Below are 17,970 nucleotides of genomic sequence, written 5' to 3'. Positions count from 1 at the left end.
ACCAATTGTCCCTGTTACTTATCACAGAACCACACAGTGCAGAAGAGGCCTTTTAGCCCATCGACAATGCCTCGGTGAGGTAGTTGTCCATTATGAGAAGCGACCAGAGTGCACGCACTTGACTTTGAGATGATGTTTGCTACTGACATTCTCTCTTCTTCCCTCAGATGTGCCACCCTCACAATGCCAGACCCGAGGACCCTTCCTTGACCCGAGGAGGAGCTGCTCACAGATGCACCTGCGTCACATCCTTCCTCTGCACCAAGCACCAGTGCAGACACATGCACATCGGTGGGCATTAGTATGTCAGATAGATGGTATTCACAGAAGTTAGGGCACACCATACTTGCCTGAGGAGCTGGTGGAGGCAGAGCCGGAAGATTGCTGGAGACCAGGACAATGCTGAGTCCAAGGCAGATGATGAGCCTCTGGAATTGTCCATCAGGCAGCAGATGCTGGATGTCCATGAGATGCGTGGGAAGATCTGGCAGAGATCCTTGAGGATCTGCACGCCATGGTCTCTGTCTTGGAGTTCATGCAGACCGTGAGCACTGTGATGACCTGGAGCTCCAAGAGCACAGCCTCCTCCATTGAGAAAGTGGCGACGCTCATGGAGAGGCAGCTCCAGGAACTTAATCAGGGGTTTCTGGGGTTGAGTTCAGACCTGCAAGCACACACACTGGCATTGACCTCAGCAGGTCACTATAGTGAGAGGGACAGGTGAAGCGCCTAGTAACACTACTAACTGCCCGTCCATCAATGATGAGCAGGGAGATTCAACCCACCCAGACTGGGCCTGCATAGGCTGTGCCGACCAGAGGACGGCTGCCAAGTTCATCAAGGCCGACAGGCCATCAGAGTCAGCAGGCTGCCTCCAATCCAGCTGCCAGCGAGGGGAGGCCACCAAGGCGTAGCACTTGCAAACGCAAGTTTAAGTCACTATGAACACAAAAAGGGTTGTCATGGGTGATTTATATTTCCTTGGTACGTGTGCACTGGTTCATTTATATATGTGGCTCCATTATAAAACTGTTTCATTATGTGCAATGGCATTTGTGTGCTTCATGCTTTGGAAAGGGAATAGGCCTGGTAGTCGTATGTGACACAGAGGAAGGGATATAAACTTTATTTCAGAGGTCAGACCTTGACTTAAGGGTGACAGGATTGTTTCATCAGGAAAGATCATTAAAGTGGTGCTGCCTTTGCCATCGCCTTGACTCCATGCATTGGATGCCTAGCTGTCAGTTCTCAGAATCAAGGCCTCTCTGGTCTTGCTGCCTCCCATAAGGATCCTCCCATCGGCCTCTGCCTCCTCACCCAGGGGCTCCTTCGGCTCCTCCTCAGATAAAGCAGTTGAGTCGTCCTCTGCAGCGTGTGGAACAGGATCACTGCCTTTGTCCACTAATTGGTCAGAGCCAGATTGTGCAGTGCGCAGCAGACAACAGCAATAAGGGAAATGAGTTTGGGAAGATATTGAAGTGATACCCTGAGCGGTCCAGGCCCTGAACCTCATCTTGAATAGGCTGATGGTCCTCTCAATTACTGCCCTTGTGGGAGCATGACTACGATTATACCTCTCCTCAGCTTCTGTCCTTGAGTGTCGCAGTGGAGTCATGAACTACCTTTTCAGCAGGTAGCCATTGTCCCCCCCCCGGAGCCAACCATCCAAGAAAGCTGGAGCAACAAACAGCCTTGGCACCTGGGAGTGATGGAGGATGTAGGCATCATGACAGCTTTCGGGATACCTGGCATAAACCTGCAGAATCTGATAAGTGTGGTCTCACACTACCTGCACATTAAGGGAGTGGAATCCCTTTCTGTTTATGAAGGCGCCCGGCTCCCCCACAGGCACCTTTATGAGCAAATTCATGCAATCGATGGCTCCCTGGATGCAGGGAAATTCTGCCATTGCAGCGAAGCTTCTGGCTCGCTCAGCCTGGCTGCCTTCGTCAATCCGGGAGTGAATGAAGTTACTGACCCTTTGGAACAGAGCGTCAGTGACCAGCATGATGCAGCAATGGGCAACTGACTGAGAGACGCCACATAAATCTCCTACTGACACCTGGAAAGAGCCTAAGGCGCAGAAGTTCAGGGCCACTGTAGCCTTAAGATTGACTGTGGTCACCTACACAGTTGGAGGCAATCTCTGGTCCAATCATCTGGCATATGGAGGTGACAATCTCCCTGGAGAGGCAGAGCCTTCTTTGGCACTGAACCTCAGACATGTGCAGGTAGCAAGAGAGTTGCTTGCTGGATAATGGTGCCTTCTCCAAACCCTTCTTCATTGTACTTCCTACTGGCCCAGCAGCCGATCCATGGGTGCCACTCTGGGACGCTGCCTGCCTCTCCCTCCCTTCTGGCTCTCTCCTCCTCTTCTGAGGAGGTCCCTCCAGCAGTGTAGACAATCCCATCCTTTTTTTCACAATGACGCACAGGATTGTATGCTGAAGGGACCTCGCGGCAGAGAGCCTTTGAAAACGCAGAGCAATCAAAGAGTTCTCCAGGACACCAAAAAAAATGATAGACACTATCTGTGAACCAAATCCAACCAACTCACTTCAAAATGCCTACCTGCTCAGCTTGTAAAGAACCTGTGTGCCTTTCATCCTGCCCTGGATACAGAAATCATGAAAAACATGATTGTAAAAGCGCACAGCCCACTCAAATTCGGGGTCAACTGCTGTTTAAGTGGCCTTAATTGGTCCTTTAATTGTTGGCGGGTGCACTTCTGCCGAATAAAATATCACTCCATTTCATGAAGAATCAGGACCGCCATTCACCTGCTCTGCAAATGTAAACTTCAGGCCATAATTGATAATTGCACATGAATAGGGTTAAAGATGTAAAACTGAAGTTCCCAAATTCTCCTAATGAATATGATTACAGTGACAACACAAGCAGACAGAAGTGGTCTCCACACCATGGATTCAATGTGGTTTGGTAAAGCTATAGAGTGCCCTGATTTGCTGATGGCTATAGTAGGGACTCTGCTTATTGAATGTAATACCTAACTGGTTTAACACCTTAGTGAGACTGGACCAGTTAAATGTGATCAAAAGCAAAATACTGTAGATACTGCAAGTCAGTAATAAAAGCAGGAAATGCTGGAAAATAGCCAGCAGGTCAGGCAGCATCTGGAGACAATCAGAGTTAATATTTCAGCTTGATGATGACACTTAATTATAACTCTGTCCTGCTGAGTATTTCCAGCATTTTCTGTGTTTCTGTTAAATTTGTACCTCATTATTATTGTTAGTCAAATTCGACATTTCATGCATATTTGAAAACCTAATATTTCTTTAAAATCCCAACCTTCAACAGAAGAATTTCAGAATGTATTAAAAAAACAAAAAATATAACAAACAATGTAACTGATTTGTAAAAACTTAAATTCCTACTTGGAATAGTCAGTACACCTTTCCAGTCAAACGATCAGCTCCATAATCTCATTTGGGGAATGGATCTCTAAAGAAATAAGAAACTAACTGATAATCTTATCAAAGACAACAAAATAAAGTCCCAGTGGAACTAGGCAGTCACTTCCAGGGGTTGCTGAGGAGGGAGTTACCACTTACAGGAGATCCCGGGGAGGGAGTTACCACTAAGAGTTTATTGGATTTTTTTTTTAAGTGTTGGTGGGGATTTTTGAGGAGCATGTTAGAATTTGTAGGGGATGCTGGCATTGTTAATATTTAGTGAAGTCATTAAATACCTGCACGTACCAAAGTTTCAAAAGCACTAGTTCAGAGAGACCCAATGTTAGCTTGGGCAGTGTTTATTCACTGTATAAACTGGAGGCCTAGATTCACTGATTGGGATACAATTAGTGTCCATTTTAAACAAGTGACTGCCCCAAGTATTAGCCCATTGTACATATTTATCCGGTCAGTTTTAGACCACCCATTAATACTTTAATTTATTAAAATGAAATAAAATTAAGACTACTGGTTCTGTCATGTAATGAACCCATGGAATACGGCAATAAAATAAATGTCATAGTCTCCCAAATAGCCTGATCTAAAAAGGGTATTAGGAAGGACATAGCAAGTCATTTCATTGTCAAAATGACTAACCTCGATCTATGCAGCAGCAAACAGAAAAGTGAGGGTAGTTCATATTGGCGTATAAATTCAAAGTAAATTAGTGGAAAGTCATCCTCTGGGACTGTGTTCCTGCTCCTTTATTAGCAATGTGTTTTGGTGATTAGCATCAGATAAAGCACAGCACAGGGACTGTAAATTTCAGACATATATTGCTGATTAACAGAATAGGAACGGTCTTTAACACTTTTGGAATAAGTGTGGAGCAAAAACAAATCCTTCTATCCTTCGGTAAAAGCAAAAAACTGCGGATGCTGGAAATCCAAAACAAAAACAAAAATACCTGGAAAAACTGATCAGTTCTGTTGAAGAGTCATGCGGACTCGAAACATTAACTGTGCTCCTCTCCACAGATGCTGTCAGACCTGCTGAGTTTTTCCAGGTATTTTTGTTTTTCCTTCTATCCTTCCTCCTTTTCAGTTTGAACTCAGACTGACTGTATACAAGGAAAACCATGGGAATTATCTACTGTTGCTCAGCACTAATCCAAATACAGCCAAACTCAGAAAGCTGACAGAGCCATCATCTTGCATTGTGAGTCCGTCAGTGAGAATCAACAAAACTTCGATTATAAAAGATCCAATTACGCACACTGCTCTCGTAACATTGCATGGGAGATGAGAAATTCTACATTGTACTGCCTGACATACACACACTGAAACCAAACTAAAAACACAAAGCATGCTGAGAAGTTACCTGCTGTCATCAGGCAGGGAATCTGTTCAGAAATTTGGGTTTCTTTCTGCAATGATTTAATTCATCACCAAATGGCTTTCTTAGAAAACGCTGAAGTATTGCCTTTGAACTAAGTTCAGCTAAACAACACCAACTGTTCCGTTTATTTGCCCATCTTATGGAAGTTTCTGGGGAATACTTTGGGAATTTCCACACATAACAGTTTGGAACTTTTTTTGGCCGTGACTGCCAGTTTTACATTGTAGCAGCTTACTGCAATGAACACCATTAGTGTTTAGCTCCTAACCTCAATGATCTAATCTAGCAGAGTGCCCTGCTCCTGTGCTCTTGTTAAGCTGTCCTTTCGCAATAAATGATGGACACCCATCCTTTTGGGGCTCCTCTGCTGTCGTCCCACCATGGTGACTGATGGCTTGTCTCCAATCTCCTCCAGTTCATCCTGTAGGGTGGACTGGCTTCCATGAAGCAACACCTCTCTCTCTTCCAATGAACTACTCCCAGAGCCAGCATCCCCATATTCTTTCCGTTTGTGTAAGGGGCTGGCTTGGGTCAGTCGAATACCACCCATGGTATGCAGCAGTTGCTCCTCTTCCTCTCGAGAAAATTCACTTCCATAATCCAGTAGGAACTTGCCTTTCCGCACTTTCGAATCCGTGCTGTCTGTGTCTAAGCTGGAATCTCGACTTATGGAGAAGCTGCAGCTGTGACCTGATTCCTCTCCGTCTGAGTAAGCCAGTCGCCTCTCACCCAAGTCAATTTTATTGCCCAGGCTATTCTGTAATTCTTGGACCATTTCACTGCTGAAAGATGTTCGATGGGCAATAACCCTTTCAGAAGCAGGAGCTACTTTCTCAACAAACATCCTCTGCCAGTTTGCAAGCAGATCCTCTTCAGAACTTGTTGAGCTGGCAAATGCACTCGGAACTTGAGGTGGGCTATTGAAAGGGCTGGACTGTGCAGATCTAAACTCATTTCCAGGGCCTCTGGGTGTGCCTGATCTTGGAGACTGATACTGCTCGCTACTTATCTGTCCTGATCTCCTTCCATCTGACAACGGGCTGTTAGGTACAGTCCTCTGCCTTTCAACCCCATCATCCTCCCCCTGGACCAGACTGAGCGATATGGCTTGTCTGGTAGCGTATGTACAGTTTGGTAAAGGACTATCCTTCGGTATTTTAACCTTGTCATCAGAAGAGAATTCAATGACAGCTTTGCGCCCAGGGAAGAGATTTGGAGGTGGAGTGGGATATGGGTTGAGTCTCTCAAAGGTGGGTGTTTCCTCTGGTGTGCTGTCTGTGCTACTCTGCCGCTTACACACACCGTTCTGAGGCTTTACTTCCTCAGCTGTCCCTTGGTCTCTCTCTTTCCCTGTATTCTTTACATTGTTAGTGCTGCTGCTCATATCCACATGAACAAAGACATCTTCTGCTATTGGCTGATTGCCACTGCTGGACTTGGCAGAGTTCAGAATCAGCGGCTCTGGTTTCTCTAAAATTCTGGCAATGACAGAGGTTGGTACGACATCTGATGAACCAAGTGCTGAGGGTGGCTCCTGTCCTGACCTGACCTCTTCACTGGACTCCAAATGCTTGTTTACCATCTCCTGGAGGACAAAGGGAAGCTGCAAATAAAACAAAATCAACCCTGAATTTAAATTACTTGCATTTTCTCATCATGTCTGAGACTTGTCCATATACTTATCAAATACAAGAAGTAAACTGGAAAAGCACAAAAATCAAAACACAGGGTATGATGGCAACGAACTGTTTGTTCCAGTATTCTTCTCAGCTGTGCTTTGCTGAAGCAAAAAGAATTGAAATTGTGCCTTATTATTAGCTTTCCAAACTAGAGTTGGACCTGTTCATGTAAATCCTGAGAGCTGACCATCAATTGCACCCATGGAAAAACACGTATTGCACTGACTGCCAGGTGGGGGACAGAAGTGTAGCTCAGAATCCAATATTGGGCTTCAAGGACAGATGTGTGCCCTGAATACCAGTATCAGGATGAGGACAGATGTGTGACCTGGATACCAGTATCAGGATGAGGACAGATGTGTGACCTGGATACCAGTATCAGGATGAGGACAGATGTGTGACCTGGACACCAGTATCAGGATGAGGACAGATGCGTGACCTGGATACCAGTATCAGGATGAGGACAGATGTGTGACCTGGATACCAGTATCAGGGTGAGGACATATGTGTGACCTGGATACCAGTATCAGGATGAGGACAGATGTCTGACCTGGATACCAGTATCAGGGTGAGGACATATGTGTGACCTGGATACCAGTATCAGGGTGAGGACATATGTGTGACCTGGATACCAGTATGGGGTTTCAGAATGTGATTTCGGACCTGGATCCTATTAAGGACACAAAGCAAATCACAATCTTGACAAACCTCTGAAATTGTTTTTTATCTTGCAGGTGGGCAGAATGATCTTGTAAAGGAAGTTTTTCTTAATATTACTGTTGGATACTTTAAAGCAGGCATATGTGTGTGTGTGTGTGTGTGTGTGTGTGTGTGTGTGTGTGTGTGTGTGTGTGTGTGAGAGAGAGAGAATAATTTAAGTAAATGCAGACTGTTAGACTGCACGGTTTGAATCATCAAAGGAGTGAAGTGTAAAAACCAGGCATTTGAAATGATAATTGACAAGCTAAGTAGAATGGAATTCTGCATATTTAGGTAAGTGGAGAGGTTGTTGGCTTTTCAAAAGGACATGGTAAGATGCTTACAACTGGCTAGGTAAATAAGACAAAGTTATTAGGTTTATTTTTCCAAAAAGTGCTGGTCATAATGACAACATAAAAGATTTTTATATGGGAAAAGTAAATTCCGAAGACAGGTGGAAATAATGGGATTTACAGATCAAAAGGGAGGAAATATATTTAAAGAAGGACAGAAAGCTATATGGGGTGTGAGATCTTGACTGTCTAAAAAAGACTTGTGAGAAGCAGTTTCTAGCCACCTCAGAGAGCAGCGCTTGCTTATTCCAGAGAGCAAGGATTTTTAGAAGCCTTGGAAGTCCATAGTCCAGTGAGAAGGAGAGAGAAGCTGTGAAATACCTCCCTTACAGCAACAGTGGGTATTTGTAATCTTGCTGGATGTTTTAGTTTACTAATCTATCTTGGACTGCTTCCTGAAAGGGGTGTGCAGTTGGGAGTCTAGTTAAGTGTAAATCTTGTAGGAACTATAATAAAACTAAATGTAACTGTGCAATGGAAATCTTGTGTGTTTAAATGTTCTTTTCTTTTGTTAATAAATGTTTTAATTCAATCTTTAACATCTCTAAAGATGTTAGTGGACTCAGTACACAAACCTTCTCGTAATAAATATAAATTGCAAAGTTGTTGTGATAGTGTGGCTAAGTTTCCCTTTGGGATTTGGTCAGCCTGGCACATACCACCTGCCATATCATAACAATCTGTACCAATAATAAGCAAAGGCGCCTGTGGAGATGTCCATGCACTGAGCAGTCTTGTCCCCATCTCCGAAGACAGTTCCAGTCAACTGTCAATCAGTATTTTTGTTATCAGGAATTTGTGACTTCTGCCAGCCATATCTTGGCTGCTGTAGTCAGCATGGAGGGGATGGGGCTATGCAAAAAGCTAGAAGCTCATCAACTTTTAGATTAATAATCAAGGGGTGACAGGTGTTTGGGGGTGGGCTCGTGGGACAGAATATGAGAGATTTTGGAGTTCTTCATGAATACAAATAATCAATCAAAACTGCCCTCTAGCATCAGTATAGCAGGATACTGAAGAGTTTGCTATACCAACAGATGTTCAACCTCTATAACTTCTGTAAAGCAATGGAAGAATACAGTCTGGTTACAAAGCTTACTGATCAACCACCATACTGTTTCACAGGGCATCAGGGCAAGGCTTGTTCTTCCCTCTTCTCACAATAGAGAGATTTTAATCTGGAGAGGCAGGGGGGAAATAAAAAGGGCAGAGACTATCCTCCTTGTTTTAGGCATTTCGTAGAAGCTGAAGTGGAAATTGCAAAGTGGAAATTGCAAAGGCGCATCAAGCACATACAAAAATAAGAGTGGTACTGCCAAAGCTAGACCCCGCTGGTTGTCTGGAGGAATAGAGAAAAAGAAAGTGTACATTAGGCATAAAGAACTAAGCACTGCAGATAGCCGAGAAGAATATAGGAAGTGCAAGGACAAAGTAAAAAAAAAAGGAAATCAAATAGAGGACATGAAAAAAGATTAGCAAATAAAGTTAAAGATAACCCAAGGATGTTTTACCAATACATTAATGCTAAAAGGTTAGTTAAGGAAAAAGTGGAACCTATCAGGGATGAAGATGGAAACTTGTGTGTAGATGCAGAGTCTGTGGGAGGGGATTTGAATGAATATTTTGTCTTTGTGTTTACAAAGGAAAGGGAGGAAGTAGATATAGTAGTCCAGGAGGAACACTGCGAAATATTGGACGGGATAGTCATAAAGAGAGAGGAAATACTCGAAGGGTTGAAATCCTTGAAAGTTGATAAGTCACCAGGGCCAGATGGATTGTTTCCGAGGCTGCTGAAGGAAGTCAGGGAGGAGATAGCAGGTGCTCTGATGATGATTTTCCAATCTTCACGAGATACTGAGGAGGTACTGGAGGACTGGAGAAATGCAAGCGTAGTTCCTTTGTTTAAAAAGGGATCAAAGGAAATGTCAAATAATAATAGGCCAGTTAGTCTTACGTCAGTGATGAGCAAATTAGTAGAATCAATCCTGAGGGATAGGATTAACTATCATGTGGAAAGGCATGGGTTAATTAGGGATGGTCAGCATGGATTTGTTAAAGGAAGGTCTTGCCTCACAAATTTGATTGAATTCTCTGAGGAAGTGACAAGAAGGGTTGATGAAGGTAGTGCAGTGGATGTTGTGTATATGGATTTTAGCAAGGTATTTGACAAGGTCCCACATGGCAGATTGGTCAGGAAAGTAAAAGCCCATGGGATTCAGGGTAATGTGGCAAACTGGATAAAAGGTTGGCTTTGTAACAGGAAACAAAGGTTATGGTCGATTGATGTCCTTGTGAATGGAAAGTTGTCTCAAGTGGTGTTCCACAGGGCTCAGTGTTGAGACCCTTGCTGTTTGTGTTATATATTAACGATTTGGACGTGAACGTGGGGGGCACGATTGGGAAATTTGCAGATGACACAAAGATTGGCCGAGTAGTGGATAGTGTAGAGGATAGCCATAATCTCCAAAACGATATAGATGGGTTGGTGGAGTGGGTGGTAAAGTGGCAGATGAATTTTAACATAGATAAGTGTGAGGTCATACATTTAGGGAGGTCAAACAGTTACAGGGATTACACAACAAATGGGAATATACTAAGAGGGGTAGGTGAATTGAGAGATCTTGGTGTACAAGTACACAGGTCCCTGAAGGCAGCGGTTCAGAATATAAAAGTAAGGATATAATGTTGGAATTGTATAAAATACTGGTGAGGCCACAACTGGACTATTGCGTGTAGTTCTGGTCACCACATTACAGGAAGGACGTAATAGCTCTGGAGAGAGTGCAGAGGAGGTTTACACGAATGTTGCCAGGGTTTAAAAGTGTAGCTACGAGGAGAGATTGGATAGGTTGGGGTTATTTTCCTTTGAACAAAGAAGGCTGAGATGTGACTTGATTGAGGTGTACAAAATTATGAGGGGAATAGATAGAGTGGACAGGATAAAATTGTTTCCCTTGGTGGAGAATTCTAGAACCAGGGGACATAGATTCAAGATAAGTGGCAGAAGGTGTCGGGGGGACATGAATAAGAACTTTTTTACGCAGAGGGTATTGGGTGTCTGGAATTTGCTGCCTAAGTTGGTGGTAGAGGCAGAAACTCTAAAATCTTTTAAAAAGTACCTGGATCTGCACCTTAAATGCTGCAAGCTGCAGGGCTATGGGCTGAGTGCAGGAAGATGGGATTAGAAAGGGCACTGAGGTGTCGTCGGGCTAGCATGGACAAGATAGGCCGAATGGCCTCCTTCTGTGCTGTAACTTTTCTATGGTTCTAACCTGTTTGAGGAAAGAATGCACATTGTGCTGAGTAGAAAAATATAATCACAAGAAGATCACACTGCTCCAAAAATAAACCAAATACAATTTGTGGATAGAGTGGAGAATCAATACTGATAACTGGAAAGTCAGCTGGGTGAAATAGTAAATACACAGGCTGGTATGAAGCCTGTAAAATCCATTTAACTAGAAAATAATTACAGTTTCACTCCCTTCAGGGAGGGTCTGAAAATCCAGATCAATAGGGGGCTTCTTTGAGTTAATGAGCATCTGGCAGTTTGCATGAGGAAAATGAAATTGGATATCTGTAACTAAAAGATAGCATCCATTTTATTTCCAGTCTTAGGCTTAAATCTTTTAGGACCTTGGCAGGGTTTTTTTTTATACCACATCTTTCTACTTCGTAACAGCTCAATTACACATGTACTCAAGCTACACATAAAGCAGGACAAATCTAACCAGGCCAATTACCACCCCATCAGTCTACTCTCCATCATCAGTAAAGTAATGCTTGGCCTAAATAGCCAAGTGGTTATGGTACTGGGCTTGTAACCCCAAGATCAAGAGTTCAAATCTCACATGGCAAACTATGAAACAATGTAACTTCATCTGAAAACAGATGGAAATGTGTTTGTACTCGAAAGAGTTATCAGTAAAGTAATGGAAGGGAACATCAACTGTGCTCTCAAGCGCCACTTGCTTAGCAATAACCTGCTCATTTAAGCCCAGTTTGGCTTCTGAAAGGAAAACTCAGCTCCTGGCCTCATTACAGCCTTGGTTTAAACATGGACAAAAGAGGTGAACTCCCAAGGTGAGGTGAGAGTGACTGCCCTTGACATCAGGGCTACATTTGACAGAGTGTGGCATAGCAAAACTGGAGTCAATGGGAATCGGGGGAAAACTCTCTGCCAGTTGGAGTCATACCCAGCAGAAAGGAAGATGGTTGTGGTTGTTGGAGGTCAGTCATCTCAGATCCAGGGCATCTGCGCAGGAGTTTTTCAGGATAATGTCATCGGCCAAACCATCTTCAGCTGCTTCATCAATGACCTTCCTTCCATCATAAGGTCAAAAGTGGGGATGTTCGCTGATGATTGCACGATGTTCAGCACCATTTGCGACTCCTCAGATACTGAAGCAGTCCATGAGCAAATGCAGCAAGACCTGGACAATATCCAGGCTTGGGCTGACAAGTGGCAAGTAACATTCGTGCCACACAAGTGTCAGGCAATGACCATCTCCAACAAGATAGAATCCAATCATCACCCCTTGATGTTCAATGGCATTACCATCACTGAATCCCTCACTATCAACATCTGCGGGGGGGGGGCGGGGTTACATAGACCAGAAAATGAACCGGACTAGCCATATAAATACTGTGGCTACAAGAGCAGATCAGAGGCTGGGAATCCTGCAATGAGTAACCCATCTCCTGACTCCCCAAAGCCTGCCCACCATCTACAAGGCACAAGTCAGGAGTGTGATGGAATACTCCCCACTTACCTGGATGAGTGCAACTCCCACAACACTGAAGAAGCTGGGCACCATCCAGGACAAAGCAGCCTGTTCGATTGGCACTGCATCCACAAACATTCACTCCTTCCACCACCGATGCACAGTAGCAGCAGTGTGTACCATCTACAAAATGCACTGCAAGAATTCACCAAGGTTCCTGAGACAGCACCTTCCAAACCCAGACCACTACCACCTAGAAAGACAAGGGCAGCAGATAGACGGGAACACCACCACCTGCAAGTTCTCCTCCAAGCCACTCACCATCCTAACTTGGAAATAATTCGCTGTTCCTTTACTGTTGCTGGGTTAAAATCCTGGAACTCCTTCCCTAACAGCACTGTGGGGGTACCAACACAACATGGACTGTAGTGGTTCAAGAAGGCAGCTCACCATCACTTTCTCAAGGGCAACTAGGGATGGGCAATAAAATGGTAGCCCAGCCAGTGAAGCCCACATCCCATGAATGAATAAAAAGACTGAAAGAACACCAGGGCTGAATTGATGCTCCAGTCTGGTTATAAATATCAAATAATAAAAAGCGAAATGCAGTAAATAAATAACAAAGGCAAAATACTGCGGATGCTGGAAATCTGAAACAAAAACAAAAAATGTTGGAAAAACTCAGCAGGTCTGACAGCATCTATGGAGAGAGAAACAGAGTTAACGTTTTGAGCCCACATGACTCTTCTTCATATCAAATAAATAACATGTTGGTTATCAGGAAAAAGACATGAGACTGGTTTTTGTGGAGTCGGGAAGACTTTGTGGACCTTTAAAAATGGTGGGTAGGGTCCGGATTGAGAAGTTCTACTCCCCTTTCCGCTGGTAGGGGAAATGGGGTGGGGCATGATTCGGACAACACAAATCTGAGGGTCCATTTAAAATTAGTTGAGAGTTGGAACAGACCCCATTTGGCTGTAGCAAGGGCCTTAACCCACAATGTGGGAGTCACAAATTCATGGATTAGATCCAAACGCTCTTGAAGGATGGATATGTTCTGTATAATGATGATCTAAGGTTTTTTAAATCAACCACTTTTCAAACTTAAATAAAAGCTCCAGTGGTCACATACACAAAAAAAAACCTCTGCTGAACTGCTTTGATTGATAGGCATAGGTTAAGAGAAAAAATGGTATTTGGTGATGCAGTTTCGCTGTTGGATGTTTCCCCAAGGACTATTGTTATGCCATTATGAATGCTTTCTTGAGTTTTAAAAGCTATAATTATCCCAGCAGGTTCTGAGTTTACAGTTTGATTGGCAGCTTAAAGAGGCTATTAAAGTATTAGCTGTCTTGAGCTACATGGGGGTCTGAATAAAAGCTTGTTTTTATAAGAAATTAACCATTTGACAAGACTTAAAATTTGAATGTCTTTTATGAATGGGCGTTTTTTTCACTATCAAATGTGCAGGAGTGAGAGCTACATTAGATTGTTAGAACTTTATTTTTGTTTCATCTCCACATGGCTCTTGAGGTCTGCCCATGGTGGATATTAGGTGCATGGCTATGGAGATGGAAGGAAGGGCAAGAGGGAACATGAGGGTGGTGGGTAGGGACTTGAATTAGCATTGAGTTGGCATGGAGGGTATGAGGGGTCATGAGGGGTGGGTGAGGGCCATGAGTTGGCATGGAGGGTATGAGGGGTCATGGGGGGTATGAGGTAACCAATCTGCCTCAGCACTTGGCCACCCCCTGGCCACCTATATTCTGCTTCCATGGTCGGTGGGCCCGACTTTATCCCGCACCAGCCCCACCATCCTGGGCACCTATCGGGGTACTTATTACCAAGGCAGGTCCAACAAGTCAGGAAATTTCCTGACTCGAGCTACCTGCTGAGGTAACCAAAATCCGGCCCCAGTTGACAGTGCATCTCTTCAAGTATTCCCTGTGTTTTTAAATTCAGATTGTTACTATTCATGCTTATATTTTTATCTCTACCAATGCATTTATGCTGGGTTGAACAATAGTCCATGAAGAGTCTAAGAAAGCTCTCCCTTTAATCAAAAGTTATCATCCTGGTCAGCTAATATCATCAGATTTATATCTAGAAGTCACAGGTGTTAGTTCAATTATCACCCTGGCACTCAAGGGAAAAACAGCATTAAGGGTACAATAATAAACATGTAGGCTCTTGTTCATGATATGCATGTTCTTTCCCTCCATATCTAGGACACTTACATCTGCAAACTTGTGGTTCCTGAAATGAGATTTATTGCACTTCAGCAGCTGAACGGCAAGGTTACAATCCTGTCGATAACGCTCCTGAAAAAAAGAAGATTCAAAAACTGTAAAAGAAGCTACTGCCTCAGATGTAACAAACAAGCCCCAAGGCCAGAAAAAACTGTGAAGCATGGGGCGAAGTGGCAAAAGAACCATTCTGGTCCTAGCTCCAGGAGGTTACCAGAATCAAAACTGAGTGCTTCAAGCCAAGACAATGTTCACAATAACAGAAGATTATTTCTTTATAGAAGCAGAAAAATTCCATTAGGCTGAATGAGCTGGTTTCTTTATCACAATGCAACCCCCACCTTTATAGATCCTTACTTAACTAACTTCAAACTCGCCCAACTGACCGTTCTGCCCCTTTCTTTATACTGCTCTTCCTGCACTCCACATTTGTAACATTGCACTAATATTTGGGTAACTTCCCTTTGAAAATTGAATTTTTAACTTGTCACGCAAGATCAGAACTCCAGTCACATTTAAGCAGAGTTAAACTTGGCATTTCTGGATTCCGATTAATTCATGTGCTGTCGGATCAGCATAACCGGGAATCAGAACCTGGCATTGTTAAACAGAATAGGTAGCTTCAACTAAATTTTCAAGCTGAAGAACATGTGAACAAATTTACAGTTAGGTAGCAATAATTCAGCACATTAGAACATCCCAAAGCATGATACACCTTTCTATACGGAAGCATGAGGATTAGGGTCCTCCCTTTCTGTACGGGTGTGTAAGGATTAGGGATTCTGTCTTTACGGAGACGTCTGCGAGGATCAGGGATCCTGACTTTCCATACGGGTGTCTGAGGGTTAGGGATCCTCACTTTCTGAACGGGTGAGAGAGCATAATGGATCGTGCCTTTCTGTACGGGTGATTGTGGATTGGGGATCCTGCCTTTCTGTACAGGCGTGTGGATTAGGGATCCTGCCATTCTGTACGAGTGTGAGAGGATTAGGGATCCTACCTTTCTGAACAGGCGTGTGGATTAGGGATGCTGCCTTTCTGTATGGGTGTGTGAGGATAAGGGATCCAGCCTTTCTGCACAGGTGTGTGTGAGGATTAGGGATCGTACCTTTCTGTACGGGTGTGTGAGGATTAGGGATCCTGACTTTCTGTACAGGTGTGTGGATTAGGGATCCTGCCTATCTGTACGGGTGTGTGAGGATTAGGGTTCCTGCCTTTCTGTACGGGTGTGTGAGGATTAGGGATCCTGTCTTTCTGTACGGGTGTGTGAGGATTAGGGATCCTGCCTTTCTGTACGTGTGAGAGGATTAGGGATCCGGCCTTTCTGTACGGGTGTGTGAGGATTAGGGATCCTGCCTTTTTGTACAGGTGATTGTGGATTAGGGATCCTGCCTTTCTGTACGGGTGTGTGTGGATTAGTGATCCTGCCTTTCTGTACGGGTGTGTGAGGATTAGGGATCCAGCCGTTCTGTACAGCTAATTGTGGATTAGGGACACACTTCACGGGTGTGTGAAGATTAGGGATCTTGTCTTTCTGTACGGGTGTGTGAGGATTACGGATCCTGCCTTCCTGTACGGGTGATTGTGGATTAGGGATCATGCCTTTCTGTACAGGTGTGAGAGGATTAGGGACCATGTCATTCTGTAGAGGTGTGAGAGGTATAGGGATCCTGCCTAACTGTACGGTTGTGTGAGGATTAGGGATCCTGCCTTTCTGTACGGGTGAGAGGATTAGGGATCCGGCCTTTCTGTATGGGTGAGAGGATTAAGGATTCTGCCTTTCTGTACGGGTGTGTGAAGATTAGGGATCCTTCCTTTCTGTACGGGTGTGTGAGGATTAGGGATCCTGCCTTTCTGTACAGGCGTGAGGATTAGGGATCCTGCCTTTCTGTACGGGTGTGTGAGGATTAGGAATCCTGCCTCTCTGTACGGGCGTGTGAGGATTAGGGATCCTGCCTTTCTGTACAGGTGATTGTGGATTAGGGATCCTGCCGTTCTGTACGGGCGTGTGAGGATTAGGGATCCTGCCTTTCTGCATGGGTGTGTGAGGATTAGGGATCCTGCCTTTCTGTACAGGTGTGTGTGAGGATTAGAGATCCTGCTTTTCTGTACGGGTGTGTGAGGATTAGGGATCTTGTCTTTCTGTACAGGCGTGAGGATTAGGGATCCTGCCTTTCTGTACGGGTGTGTGAGGATTAGGAATCTTGTCTTTCTGCAAAGGTGTGTGAGGATTAGGGATCCAGCCTTTCTGTACGGGTGAGAGAAGATTAGGGATCCTGACTTCCTGTAAGGGTGTGTGAGGATTAGGGATCCTGCCTTTCTGTACGGGTGTGTGAGGATTAGGGATCCTGCCTTTCTGTACGGGTGTGTGAGGATTAGGGATCCTGCCTTTCTGTACGGGTGCGTGTGGATTAGGAATACTGCCTTTCAGTACGGGTGTGTGAGGATTAGGGATCCTGTCTTTCTGTACGGGTGTGAGAGGATTAGGGATCCTGCCTTTCTGTACGGGCGTGAGAGGATTAGGGATCCTGCCTTTCTGTACAGGTGATTGTGGATTAGGGATCCTGCCTTTCGGTACGGGTGTGTGAAGATTAGGGATCTTGCCTTTCTGTACAGGTGTGAGAGGATTAGGGAGCCTGTCTTTCTGTACGGGTGTGTGTGCATTAGGGATCCTGCCTTTCTGTACGGGTGTGAGAGGATTAGGGATCCTGCCTTTCTGTACAGGTGTGTGTGGATTAGGGATCCTGCCTTTCTGCACGGGTGTGTGAGGATTAGGGATTCAGCCTTTCTGTACGGGCGTGTGAGGATTAGGGATCCTGCCTTTCTGTATGGGTGTGTGAGGATTAGGGATCCTGCCTTTCAGCATGGGTGTATGAGGATTAGGAATCCTGCCTTTCTGTACAGGTGTGTGTGAGGATTAGGGATCCTGCCTTTCTGTATGGGTGTGTGAAGATTAGGAATCTTGTCTTTCTGTAAAGGTGTGTGAGGATTAGGGATCCTGCCTTTCTGTACGGGTGTGTGAGGATTAGGGATTCTGCCTTTCTGTACGGGTGAGAGAGGATTAGGGATCCTGACTTCCTGTACGGGTGTGTGAGGATTAGGGATCCTGTCTTTCTGTACGAGTGTGTGAGGATTAGGGATCGTGCCTTTCTGTACGGGTGTGTGTGGATTAGGGATCCTGCCTTTCAGTACGGGTGTGTGAGGATTAGGGATCCTGCCATTCAGTACGGGTGTGTGAGGATTAGGAATCCTGCCTTTCTGTACGGGAGTGTGAGGATTAGGGATTCTGCCATTCAGTACGGGCGTGTGAGAATTAGGGATCCTGCCTTTCTGCATGGGTGTGTGAAGATTAGGAATCTTGTCTTTCTGTAAAGGTGTGTGAGGATTAGGGAGCCTGCCTTTCTGTACGGGTGTGTGAGGATTAGGGATCCTGCCTTTCTGTACGGGTGAGAGAG

General features: G+C 44.6%; 1 protein-coding gene across 4 annotated transcripts in view; it reads right to left on the bottom strand.

The window, feature by feature from the left end:
* Positions 1–4,442: 4,442 nt before the first annotated feature.
* tjap1 (tight junction associated protein 1 (peripheral)) overlaps positions 4,443–17,970 on the bottom strand; it is a 443,700-nt gene continuing 430,172 nt past the window's right edge. For all 4 annotated transcript variants that reach the window (XM_041188727.1, XM_041188728.1, XM_041188731.1 and 1 more), the window contains 2 exons: positions 14,507–14,590; positions 4,443–6,417 (listed from right to left, as the gene is read on the bottom strand). In XM_041188727.1, coding sequence (XP_041044661.1) covers positions 5,092–6,417; positions 14,507–14,590 — 1,410 coding nt within the window. In that variant the 3' untranslated portion in view covers positions 4,443–5,091. The remainder of the gene's footprint in view (positions 6,418–14,506; positions 14,591–17,970) is intronic.

The sequence above is a fragment of the Carcharodon carcharias genome, chromosome 5 (assembly GCF_017639515.1).
Source record: "Carcharodon carcharias isolate sCarCar2 chromosome 5, sCarCar2.pri, whole genome shotgun sequence".
In the NCBI taxonomy this organism is placed as follows: Eukaryota; Metazoa; Chordata; class Chondrichthyes; order Lamniformes; family Lamnidae; genus Carcharodon; species Carcharodon carcharias.
This window is presented reverse-complemented; position numbering and strand designations above follow the sequence as displayed.